The sequence below is a fragment of the Pieris brassicae genome, chromosome 6 (assembly GCF_905147105.1).
Source record: "Pieris brassicae chromosome 6, ilPieBrab1.1, whole genome shotgun sequence".
In the NCBI taxonomy this organism is placed as follows: domain Eukaryota; kingdom Metazoa; phylum Arthropoda; class Insecta; order Lepidoptera; family Pieridae; genus Pieris; species Pieris brassicae.
In genome coordinates this window covers 16508617-16521322 of record NC_059670.1, presented here as the reverse complement: position 1 = coordinate 16521322, position 12706 = coordinate 16508617, and the positions used below count along the sequence as shown (strand labels likewise).

The window sequence follows — 12706 nt, the reverse complement described above, 5'->3', positions numbered from 1 at the left end:
ACAAATTACCCTCATTAACACATCAAATGTGGGAATAAAATACGTTAGTACCGGAATCCGAACACACGACCTTTGGACCGAGAGCTACTACAATCTGGCTTTTGGCTAGACGTATAATTTTTAAAATATCTTTGAATTACATCTAGGTATATAACTTTCCCCTCTATATTATTCAGATAGATAGTTCAGTATTTATTAACGTGTCTTTTGTTTATCTTAATTGTATATGTATTAATAGTAAAATTATTATTGCTAAACTTATATTAAACTACACATATATACAAATATTGTTACATATTCCAATTTATAAAATACAACAGAAAATAATTTGAGTTACAAATTATGATTTTCATTAAAAAAATACGCAAGTATGAAAAAAATTACGAAGATCGTACTTTAATGCTAAGGTTGACGAGGGTACTTCAAGTTTTATTTTGCCCTCGTCGCCTGTCTTCGCAGATAATGAAGCAAAAATTATATTCAAAGTATTCTTTTGAGGTAAAGATTTTTATAATTCCTAAAAAATTAGGTTTTGGTAAATGGCCGTGTTTCTATATATATTCAAAACAAACACTCTTTTTATATATTAAAAACAAAAATTGCTTACAAACCTAGACATCTAAATTGATTATGATAAAATAGTTAAAAGAAAAATGGGATATAACATGTTATTTTACTTAATATCTACTAAATAATGTCTAAGTTAAGGAAATGCAAAGACTCTATTTATGAGAAATAAAAATAAAGACGCAAAAACCTCTCACCAGAACATTATCTGCTTTTAGTTCAGCGAATACTTAAAAATAAATCATAGATCACGGATAATTTTAGGAATGAAAAGATCATATTCATAAAATAATGATTTTATTGTCCGTGATCGCGTACGAAATGAGGCCGTTCAGAAAAGACCGACGTAGTAAGGGCATGGCAAGGGCACATATAGCGCGCATGGACAAGAACTGCTGGACCCGCAGGCTACTTGAATGGAGACCTCGGCAGTACAAAAGACGGCTGCCCCCCGACTAGGCGTACGGATGACATCGTGAATGAGGTTGGCTTCCAATGGATGCAGTGCAGAGTATATGATAATGATGATAGTTTTATTTGATAAATAAAAATACATATAAGATGTTCAAAGTAATCCTAAAGTTCGCGCCTTATCCAGCCAATCAGATCGTGAGACGTAGCTGCCACAGAGTATACGCTTTCCGGTGAAAGCAGTCCGTCCATGAAGTACTCTAAAGTTATCGAATGCTAATAATATTCCTGTAAAAAGAATATAATATATGACTAATAAGAGTTATGAAGATCGAATGTCAATGTCATAGAACATCATTTTGGCGGCAATCTGAAAGTGTTCTAATAAAAGAAAATGGCAAGAGTCATCAAAAGACGCCACCGACCATTTTAAAGAAAACTGAATCAGTGTTAAGGCCTGTATTCACTTTGATTAGTGATTAGTGCAAGTAGTGTCCAATTATTGTTTAGTGGCTCTGTCTCAGTAGTCTGTAGTAGCTTTCAATCAGCAAGTATGGATGAACATCGAGAAGTGTGCTTGTTATTGGAAGAAGTACTAAAAAAAGTATTAAACGCGGTGCTATCTGAAACTGAAGAAGTTTTGAAAGCTAAACTTGCAAGACCAAGAAAAGTATGGGTTTGAAATTGGATTAATAGAACACCTATTCATGGCGCAAGCTACCAACTCTTTAATGAATTGGCAGCTGAAGATACTATGAAATATTACTTTGCTCTCAGGTTGACCGAAGAGTCCTTTAATATACTACTAAACAATAAAATTACATTTTTTGACAGACACGATGCAAGTGAGGGGGTAGGGAGGGCATACGCGACGTCACTATTCGCAGTTCACTTGCAAAAAAATAGAACGCACTTCTCTAATCACTTTACTACGCAGGCAACTAATCACCTGCACTAATCAGTCGCCGTCCACACTTGTTTTCATCTAATCACTTATCATTTGCACTCGCACTAATCAAAGTGAATACAGTCCTTTACATAGTAGCATATAACAAAACATGTTTATTTTACTAAAATATTTATATGCAAAATTTGAAAGTAGCGTTGCTAAAGACATCGTTTTTTTAGGGTAATACACAAATTGTAGAATACTGAAATAGTAGTATGACGAAAAACTAAAAAAAAAATTCAAGACAAGCATTCGTGAATGGAGCAACGTATTTATACATTTCACTGATAATGTTACAGGCTAGCTTAACTAAACAATTATTTTTCGCCTGGGACTGAACATAAATAATTGAGCCAAAATTAATACCTGGTCTAAGTTTTATTTGCCATTGGTTTTTGGGATCTTCGAAGTATCTTGCTAGATTTCTAAGAGCACGGTAGTATGTTCTGCACTCTTGAGAATTTTTGAATGTCATTGGAGACCGATCATAGGAATTAAATCTATAAAAATATATATTTATTTAAAACAATATTTGTAGTTGGAAGACATAGGGGTAGACGAATAACATATTTATTGTATTTTATTAAATAGATATAATTTGAATTATATACCATAATTGATAGATGCATTGGCAATCGATTACCCACTCAAATGGAAAATAAGTTATAAATCTAGGGTCAAAGATTAATTAATGACACAAACAGCGGTCTGTAGTTCGTTTCCGGGGATACAAGCAAGCAGACAGAGATAGAATTTGTTTAACAATAGAACAAATTTTCCTTCTAAGAAAACTTATGAGTTAAGAGACAATTTATTTACACTTACCGGATATGTTTAATATTATTAAATGCATCCAACTGAATTACTGGCGCGGAATGCTTTTGGAAATGTCCATCGCCAATATACTGCGCCTCGATTTCGAATTTAGTGAGAAACTCGAAATCTTCTGGGTGTTCTTCTTTCAGTTTCATAGCGGCGTAAAACCCATCTGTGAAGACATTTTCACCACCTGTACCATTTGTATGTTCTGTGCAATGGAATATTTGAAGCCTGAAAATCCAAAGACAATAGATGCTTAAAATCATTTCTGCGTAAAACTGTCGCTGCAAATTAGAAATTTCCTCGTTAAAATTGTTAAATAGAATAAATAATATTAAGACATTACGAAAAGTAATCGTGAGTATCAAACGTTTATTCTATTACGTTTTCTCTTTAGAATTGAGGATTCTTTTATAGGGCTATCAACACCGATTCGGTATTAACTTTGCCCGAGCCAATTTCATTAAAGTCTAATAAGCGAGACAAAATCTAATATCATTCATTTTCATGGTTCAATGCTAAAGGTTAAACCCTAAGATCCGATGGAAATAAGCGGAAGGTCGAGCTTCCAACTGAGTTCAGAACCAGGTACTTGTTTAATCTTTTTGGGTTTATTGAAAATTATTGCGGTGTAAAATTTATTATGGAATGAAATTGTAGGTGTAATTAACGAATCCAAATCCTATTTGTTGCTTCTAAATAGAATTTTTTTAAATTCAGTTATATATTCATGTTATCTTGCATTATCAAATATAGTTTTAAAAGTTTTGTAAAGAATAGGTGGCAAACAGACAGGAAGCTAGAGGAGGAGGAAATGGTTTTAAGTGATACACGGATACTCACAATACCAAGGCTCCCAAGTGCGTTTATAAATTTTTAACGCAATTTTTTAAAACCCTCGATTCGAATTAGTTCTGAATTTATTGAATAAAACAACAATAACTGGAAAATATTTGTTGATTTATTCACTAATAAATAAATTCATTAAAGTTCCACCAGCCGTGTTCATTAAGAGTTTATATTTATGGATTTGATCCTTACTAAATAGTAAAGTTTATTTAGGAGAGCAGAGATAGACATAATGGAAAGCTAAAAAAGTTTTTTATTCAACTTATAAGTTGCCGACTGATTTAAGAACTCAGTAGATTAGTCTCAAGTTGATTTTAACTTCGTCAACAGAGGTCATTAAAATTTCGTAGCCGAGTTGCCGTCTAAGTAATAATTAATCTAGTATATCTAATCTAATCATCAAAGACAGTTTAGACAATGGAGTCGGAGACAGTACAGCCGTGGCGAATAAACAAAATCCACAATAACATCAAAACAGGGCGAATAAATATTTTAATAAGGGTATGAAGTCTACTCTAAATTGAAGAGGAATAATGAACAAGAGATTTTTGAGGTTACCCCTAGCGTGAAAAGTGAAGGGCGCATCTCTGGTTCAACATTACTTCCGCTCTACCGTACTTTACGAACCCTAACCGTAAGAAACCGTCCGTGAACGAATTGCTAAACAGATTTTGGAAACACCAGTATAAGAGTTATATCTCGAGTAAGAATTATATATTATATAGTTCGAAGATATCTTCGATTTACGGGAGTTATACTTTTACATAAAAATTCTGTATTGCGAACTTGTTACATTATTTACTATGTATTTAGACACTCTCGTTGTATATCCGTAAAGAACTGTTATTAATTAGTTTTACGATATTGACGGCATATAAAGTTTATTTATTAGGTTATGTTTACGTTATCTTATTTATAGTACTTAGCAGCTGTTGGTTACGAGTAGTTTGGACACCCTTTAAATATACGTAAAACGTCCAAAAATGCTTTTTCCCGGTGGCACGAAAACTCTAAAATTGGTTTGAATTCTAATATTATCAATCAAAATCTTGCTATCGACATAATAATTATATGGCCACCAGAAGTGACCACATTCTGAACTAACACATAATTAACAACCTCAATGGGATATCGAGTCTAGAACTTTACGGGTATAAAATGCACCATTCAATCTCAATAGAGGGTTTGTACCGATTCAGTCTTACATACATAATCAGCTAATTCACAATTTTAGTAAATTATATGACATTATATACATAGCAAGTTAATAAATAATAGTTACCCTGCCGGTTCCGTAAAATATGAATTATCGGTATGTTGTTTTAAGATGATGTTTGTATAAGCTGTGTCAGCATAATCTGGGTTGGTGCTCACTTTCCACATCCCTCCAAACATAGTATGCTGTACACCACCCAGACCTTGGCAGATTACCTCAGTCGCTTCCATTGTTGGCTCTACCTAAATGACAATACGCCACGAGGGTGTAAAACGGTGTATATTAAGAGTAAAATTAGTTTTTCTTATCATTTATGTACCTAATAAAATAAAGAATAAAATTTAAGTATACCAGATAAATGGCGCCAAAACCCAAGATACGCGTGTGTCAAACCGATGGAACCGAAACGCTGCCACAGATAAGTAAAAATATTTTAAAAAGAAAAGATGAATAATGGCTATACTAGCCTTCTTATTCATAAATACCAAATCAGTGCAATTGTACTTAGTCTGGCCATAAATACTGTTACAATTGAAAATTAACAAAATATTACATTTGAATTTAGAATCTGTCATTTTTATATCACTGTTCATAGGGTTTTCTCATTTTGGAGCCAATACATTGTATAATATTTTGCGATATTAAAATGTAGTGAGGTGATCGAATCGAATCGCTGTGATTGCATTACACAAAGTAGGTATGGAGCCAAATGCAACATATATTAAACCAATTTAACAGATATTTAAAAAAAAAATAGGGTGGTGAAAGATACAACTACTGAAGCGGTACGCAAAGGGAGGTCACTGAAAACTGTTGTTTACGGATGAGATTTTTTTATAATTGAGCAATTTTTTAACAAACAATGTGACCGTAATAATGCTCAAAGCTCTTAGGAAGCTTTCCAATTAGTCGACAGAGTGCAACGTGGGACTATCCGACTTCAGTGATGGTTTGGTGGGGTATATGAAGGTCAAATCACTGAGCCATACTTTTGTGAAAAAGGTATCAAAACAAGAAGGTAGTGAAGACTCTTAACAACACCATGTTCAATAACCAAGAATGGTCCTTCCAGCAAGACTCGGCACCGGGTCATAAAGCTCGGTCTACGCAGTCTTGGTTGGAAACGAAGGTCTCGGACTTCATCAGAGCTCAAGACTGGCCGTCGTCTAGTCCCGATCTTAACCACTGGATTATGATTTAGAGTCAGTTTTAGAGAGTACGGCTTCGGAGTCCCTAACGCAATCCATACGTTTGGCAGTGAAGAATTTTCTCATTGAAAGAGTGCATGCTTTTATATCCGGTGATTATTGATATCCGGCTTCAACGTTTAAAGGATTGTATTGCAGCCAGTGGAGACCACTTCAAATAAGCTTTTTATATTTTAAATTGTTTTATATTTATGTATTAAACACAACAAATAAGATTATTACTTTTACGCTGACTTTTTTTGGTGTATTTCAGTATTTATGGCACTAGACTAGGTATTTTAACGAAGGGAATTTTGTTTGTTTTGTTTTTATGAATAAGGGAATTGGACTATATCCTATTTTGAAAAGAAAATATGTCTGACGTAATGCATTTATATAGTCTTTAAGTTATGTGCTATGTAATATGTGACATATAGATAATTAAAAAAAATAATCAAACTCATTTTGTATTTTTTTCAGCTCGAACACACTATTTCTCTGATATATACGAGTATAGTCTAAGGCACAATCTAATTTCATTTATATAAATTTATGACAACAGAGAAAGTATATAAAATTGTATGTTTTTATGTAATACTAGTAAAAAACTGTCAAACAAAGTGTGTCAGTTATAACCTCCTCTTGTCTAACCTCTTATAGTAATTACTATGTAACTAGTCAAAATCTGTAACATCGACCTTTTTAAAATATAAAAAGTAAAACTTTGGTAAAAAAAGTTACCTTCATAATTCAACCTTCACACACAATTTACTTTTATAAACAACGAATTACCTGGTCAATCACAGCAATTCCATAATCAAGTAGAGATTGGAAGACTTTCTTCTCTCCTTCTATGTTATTAACGAACTCTTTGGCGGATATCCTCGCAATTTTAGTGGCCACGGCATCGCCACACCACAAAACTGGTGGCCATTTTGACTGTTTCCAATTTTCATAGCCATAACGTTCTAAGAAATTAACATTGTAAGTGGATTTGTGACCATCGTTCCCTGGAAATGAAATTTAATTATTTAATTTGATTGTATAATTTTGGTTTTAATACACAGGTACAGGTGCCTTATAATGTAAGTTAAAAGCGGAAATAATAGAAGTTTAATAATTGGAAGCATTTTTGAAATTTCTAACTCCAAATATCGTGATTAATATTAATATTACTTACATATGAAATTGGCGTTTTGTATGGGAGGAACAAATAGTCGAATATTTTTAAATATAATATATTTAATTAATCAAAGTATGAACCATTGTTTTCTATGCACTTTTGCCATCTCATAGGTAGTTCATTGATCCCTGTACTAAAAAACCAGTCGGACGGGAATCAATAAAATCTGTGAAGGCGATTTGGACTGCCCCATCAGAGTTAAATTTTTTCCCTTGCAAGACGTTGTCCAAATTTCGAAAAAAATGGTAATCTGTTGGAGCAAGGTCCGGAGAGTATGGAGGATGTCTTAGACATTCCAATTGAAGCTCTTCTAATTTGGTAGCCGTCTGTTGTGCAGTGCGTGGTCTAGCGTTGTCGTGAAGTAGCAGTGGCGTGGAGCGATTGACCAGCCTAGATTGTTTAGCCGCTAGCGCTTGCAATTGCAAACCATGTTGGAAAAGCTGGATGGAAGGATGACAATAGACATCAGCCGTAATAGTCTGGACAGATTTGAGAAAACTGCAATGAACAATACCGGCACTAGTCCACCAAACGCTTACAAGTAACCTTTTTGGGGTTAATTTTCGCTTGGGGCAGGATATGTCTGGCTGGCCAGGATCCAACCATTGCGCTGAGCGCTTCCGATTATCGTAAAAAATCCATTTTTCATCACAGGTAATGATTCGGTTTAAAATACCTTCATTATTGTGCCGGTTCAGTAACGCAGTAGTCGACGCGCGTTTGCCGGTTTGCTTCAGTCATTCGTGAGGTACCTTTCAAGCTTTTTAATCTTCCCGATTTGATTCAAGTGAATTAAAACAGTTTTATCACTAACACCAAATTTCCAGAACGAAAACGTTAAAACCAAAAACGAACTGTGTTTTCTTTTGCAACATGACCGCTATACACATCATTCACCCTTCGAGTCATATCCGCAGCACTAGTGCCACGGCGGAACTCGTACTCGTAAATAATGCGATACTTTAAGTTTTCCATTTTGTAAAATGAGTGACGCAAACAGAAAAAAACAAAGGAATGACGGTCATCGAAGCACAAATACATGAGTAAATAGCTGTACAAATTTGAATTTGGAATTCCTTACCAAAGAGGAGAACATCGTGATTAAAGTGGCCAGTACGAAATACGCCAATTTCATATGTAAGGACCTAATATTTCCACGTAAAGTGATAATAGATTATTACGTTCTAAACGTTCGTCAAAATGACGTAGTAGGTTATGTACTATTGTCCGTAATTATATTTTAACACTGAAACAATCGCAAACGCTTTCGCTTTTCAGTCTTATTAGATGAATTACCGTAATGTAAATTTAGTTATATTTTAACTATATACACTAAATATCTAACAACGAAGTTTGAAAATTAACTTTCATTTGATATATCTTCTTTTATTTTTCCCAAAAATATTGATTTTGCTATTACGACTTTGTTCCCAGGGTCAAGCGATATGTGAAAGTGGTATTCGCCAGGTGTTCGAAGTAGATCTTCGAGTTCAAAAACGCATGATTAACCATTAGGCTAACGATTAATACATTTAAATAATTGGACCTATATTGAATGTTGTAAGTATGCATATTTCGTGTCACTGAGCAAATAAATAAACTTGACAAAACACTCTTCAACAATGTTTTCAGTTTTATAGACCGTTTATTATGTGTAAGTAAATATTATAAAGTACTAGCTGAACCGGCAAACGTCGTTTTGCGATTTTATATTATTTCCAGGAAACATTGTTTTTAGTTCAATAAAAATAACCTATCTACTATAATGAAAAATAGGGGTTGGCGTGGACACCCTTATCACTTAGGGGTTTGAAAGATTGATAGTTGCCGATTCTCAGACTTACTGAATATGCATAAAAAAATTCATAAGCATCGGTTAAGCCATTTTGGAGTATGGGAAAAAATATTGTGACACGAGAATTGTATATATATATATATATATATATATATATATATATAGATATATTTTAAAAGAAAACCTAATACCTACAAAGAAACTACTTTATTTTTTTACCCCCGCGAACTTACCTAACATTTTCCGTATATAGCTATATACGGAACATATCGCTATGCACTATTTTTTTCAGGAATAAAAACTTCACTTTTTTCCTTACTAATAGTTGAAAAGGTCCAGCCGTATTCGAATTCTGCGCTTAGCGACATATTTCGTGATTAATTTTATTGTTAAAATCGAATGGCTTAAAAACCTATGGTATCTAAGATCGTACGAACCTACGGACAAAGGCAGCTGCCGCAGCCCATGGACCCATGTTAGTGGTTGCGCTGCCGGCGAGGGTAGAGCTCTTAATATTTATAGAAAGTACTTACATTTTACTTCAACATTCGAATCGTTTGTGTTAACGCTTTGTATGATAACTTCGGGTATATCCAAAATATGGTGAGCCCTTTGGTTTGTAGATGAATGATAACATTCTGGGCATCTGTAATTTGTATTAAATAAATAAATTGAATTCATTAAAAGTGTTAGGTATAAAACAATATTTGCCAACAAGTTTGATTTCTTAAGATATTTATCCTCGTGGAAACTGAACAAAGAAACATTATTTCCTTAAATTTTATTTTTATTAATTTTTAAGTAAAATTAATATTACAATGTAGGTTAATAAAATGGTAAATACTGTATATTTGATTGTTATGTTTAGTTACATGAATAAAATATATAACGAAAAAACATCGATTTTTTAATTAGTACACACAATATTTACTTGTAAATCTCCGTAATAAAATTATTTATTAATAAATATGTATATATTTTTAATAAAAATACATGTTTATATAGGTCAATGTAAGATTTATATACAATTAGATACTCGCGTTAGTAGAATAAAATATGTTCCTCATTTTACACTTTGCAAATAAATAAAAAATACACCTGCAATGATCTCGTAGCCAACAATCTTCGAAGGTCAAAATCGAGTCATTATTAAGGCGTATCTTTAGCGTCGTCCCATCTACCGTAGCGCCTTTTATCACTGGAATTTAAATAAATACACAAACTTAATTTAACTTTCTCTATTTCACGTTTTTGTTGGTTGTATAAGCTGAAATTCAAGGATAAAAAGCCTGTATCTCGAATTGTGTCTAGTTATAATTTTAGGCAATTGTTATAGGTATTTATTATAGATGTATGCCATGCTTATATATCATATATGATGTATGTGTTGACTTATATAGGATGTATATAAAAAAAGAAACAAGTTAAAAACTAGTACAAATGTGTGACCTCGATAATAGGTGCGAGCGGCGGCGTACACAAACATAATAATATATGTAATTAATAATTAAATATTTCTATTTACATATTTACTACTCTTATTTTAATATTTTATTATTTATTATGGACTATCAACATGAACCAGGTATAAATAACATTATATTATTACAATGATAAAGTTTATATCTCTACCAAGCTTCAAAATTTTATATATAAATAAAACAATAATGAATGCCAATCGAATACGTGGCGGTTATGTTAAATACGTAACATATATACCCTTTATGTTACGAATTTATGATATCAAGTTCGTTCGTTCGTTCGTTCTATAAATTACTTAGTACCTTTTTATAATTACAAATATAAATGTTATTTTTTTATCTTAAGCTTTAATACAAAAGGTTCGGTAATAAAATCGAAACTGTATCGGGAACGGTTTAAGAAGTTAATAGCAATTTGTTGTCGAGTCACGCGCCATTAGCATTGAGTAACAGTTTTGGAAACAACAACTTCGACTTAATACCCTCTAATCGATACCATGGGCCTTTACCAGTACAGCATCTTTAATTAAATTTATTAATAAAGTAGTTGGTACACTATAATTAAATCTGCCTTGGAAATAATCATTTGAAAATACCGTACTGGCATATGTACTACGAAAATACTACTGTTTTTGAGACGGGTACTTGTATAGAAATGACATCATCTCAACCAAATCATAAATGAATGAACCATTCTTACATCTGCAGAGTACTAGATATTTCGAAGTAATACTAGGTAATTAACAAATACAGAACACATTCACAAATCACAACGAATAACAAAAAACACAAAATTCGTACATTCTAATGATAACAATCCAGTATAATTGTTTTTAAATATAACTTACATGTCATAACTGTTGCTTACAGACAAGGCTAATCGAACACTGACGCAAATTACGTTTGTTTGTCGAACGGGTTAACGACATATCACCGGTCAGAAAATTATCTTAACAAAACAATAATAACATAATGTCATTCTTTGTTACAAGGAGTTACAAGATGAAATTTTATTACAAAAAAACAATTTGTAAAAACAAACATGATTCAACAAATCTTGGATAATAATTAACCTTCAACATCGCGCTATCGCTTATATGTGAGTTTTATATTTGCAAATCCAACAAACCAAACAAAACAAGTTCTAGAATCATCATCGCCTGTACACTAAATAAAAATAAAACACGTTTTTTTTATTGCCAAAGGTAACTTTTCTAAAGAAAACTGTATATAAATAGAACACTAAAACATTGACAATTTACAAGGGCAGCCACTTTTTTTAATCGAAAAAATACTTCTTAGTATTATAATGATAAATGTCAAACGTCATATAAAACAAAAGAGCGTGAGCCTTCAAAAATGAGACATTTGTTTTCACAGCGTAACTTTAATAGTAAAGACTCCGTTATCCGTTGGTCCATAGATAATTTTAATTTCAAATCAAGGTTTTGATAATTCGAAGGTGATTTTTAATGACATAATAAATTTGACAAATATTCGTCGAAATAAAGAATTTTTGACCAATACTTGATAAAAATCAATAAAAGGCAATATATTTCAAAATTACGAGTTCAAATTGTAGTACTTCAATGAGGAAGCTTTTCAGAGTTTGAAACGAAAACCACAAAGTTTATTCGTGCATTATGCATGCAGATTACAGGTCGTACCAGGTGCTGGGAACGTGTTTCAAGTATAAAGGAAATCTTGACTGAATAGCCTTAAAAAAGAGCCTAAGCAACTTCTATAGCGCAACATTTAAATTGTTAAACCAAATTGAATAAATTCTAGTATAGATCACCTAAACTTAGAAATTATCTTATCTTAATTATCTTTCTTTACCTACTAACAAAATTAGTTAAAGTGAAACAGCATACAAGATTTGAAAACGAACGAGTTCCTTTCCGTATTTTATTTTTCGTTTTAAACAAATATTATAACGTTAAAAAGGACGAAAAAGAACATATTACTAAATTCAGACCAGATTTAAAATATAAATTTCGTATATTCTAAGTTCGATAGACATGAATATAATAAATCATACTGAACGAAGATTGAGTGTCAGCCATTTTCGCTATAATTTTATTACACAACTTTATGACGGTATTAAAGGCAGAGCTTATCACATAATATAAGATCGTGGTCTTGTCCTTTCAAGATTTGCAATAAAATATTGCACGATACGTTATCATATGTCCATCGCCTGACTTTGCTCAAGCCCTTGCTTTATGAACTCTTTATTACCAAGTTCC

At 32.4% G+C, this 12706-nt stretch overlaps 1 protein-coding gene across 1 annotated transcript; it reads right to left on the bottom strand.

Moving 5' to 3' along the window:
• Nucleotides 1–847: 847 nt before the first annotated feature.
• On the bottom strand, nt 848–11528 carry LOC123711159 (trimethyllysine dioxygenase, mitochondrial-like). Its single transcript, XM_045663601.1, has 8 exons — nt 11306–11528; nt 10075–10174; nt 9510–9622; nt 6791–7008; nt 4878–5053; nt 2753–2977; nt 2294–2427; nt 848–1266 (listed from the first exon to the last, which is right to left on the bottom strand). The coding sequence occupies exons 1-8, from the start codon at nt 11310–11312 to the stop codon at nt 1133–1135; spliced, it is 1107 nt and encodes a 368-aa protein (XP_045519557.1). The 5' UTR covers nt 11313–11528; the 3' UTR covers nt 848–1132.
• Between the last annotated feature and the right edge of the window lie 1178 nt (nt 11529–12706).

What these genes read in the sequence shown, in the direction of transcription:
- LOC123711159 (XM_045663601.1), bottom strand. An exon ending in TGGCTACGAGATCATTGCAG is followed by an intron (nt 9,623 to 10,074) that starts GTGTATTTTTTA and finishes TACAAATTACAG; the next exon opens with ATGCCCAGAATGTTATCATT. An exon ending in TTCGAATGTTGAAGTAAAAT is followed by an intron (nt 7,009 to 9,509) that starts GTAAGTACTTTC and finishes TTTCATTTCCAG; the next exon opens with GGAACGATGGTCACAAATCC.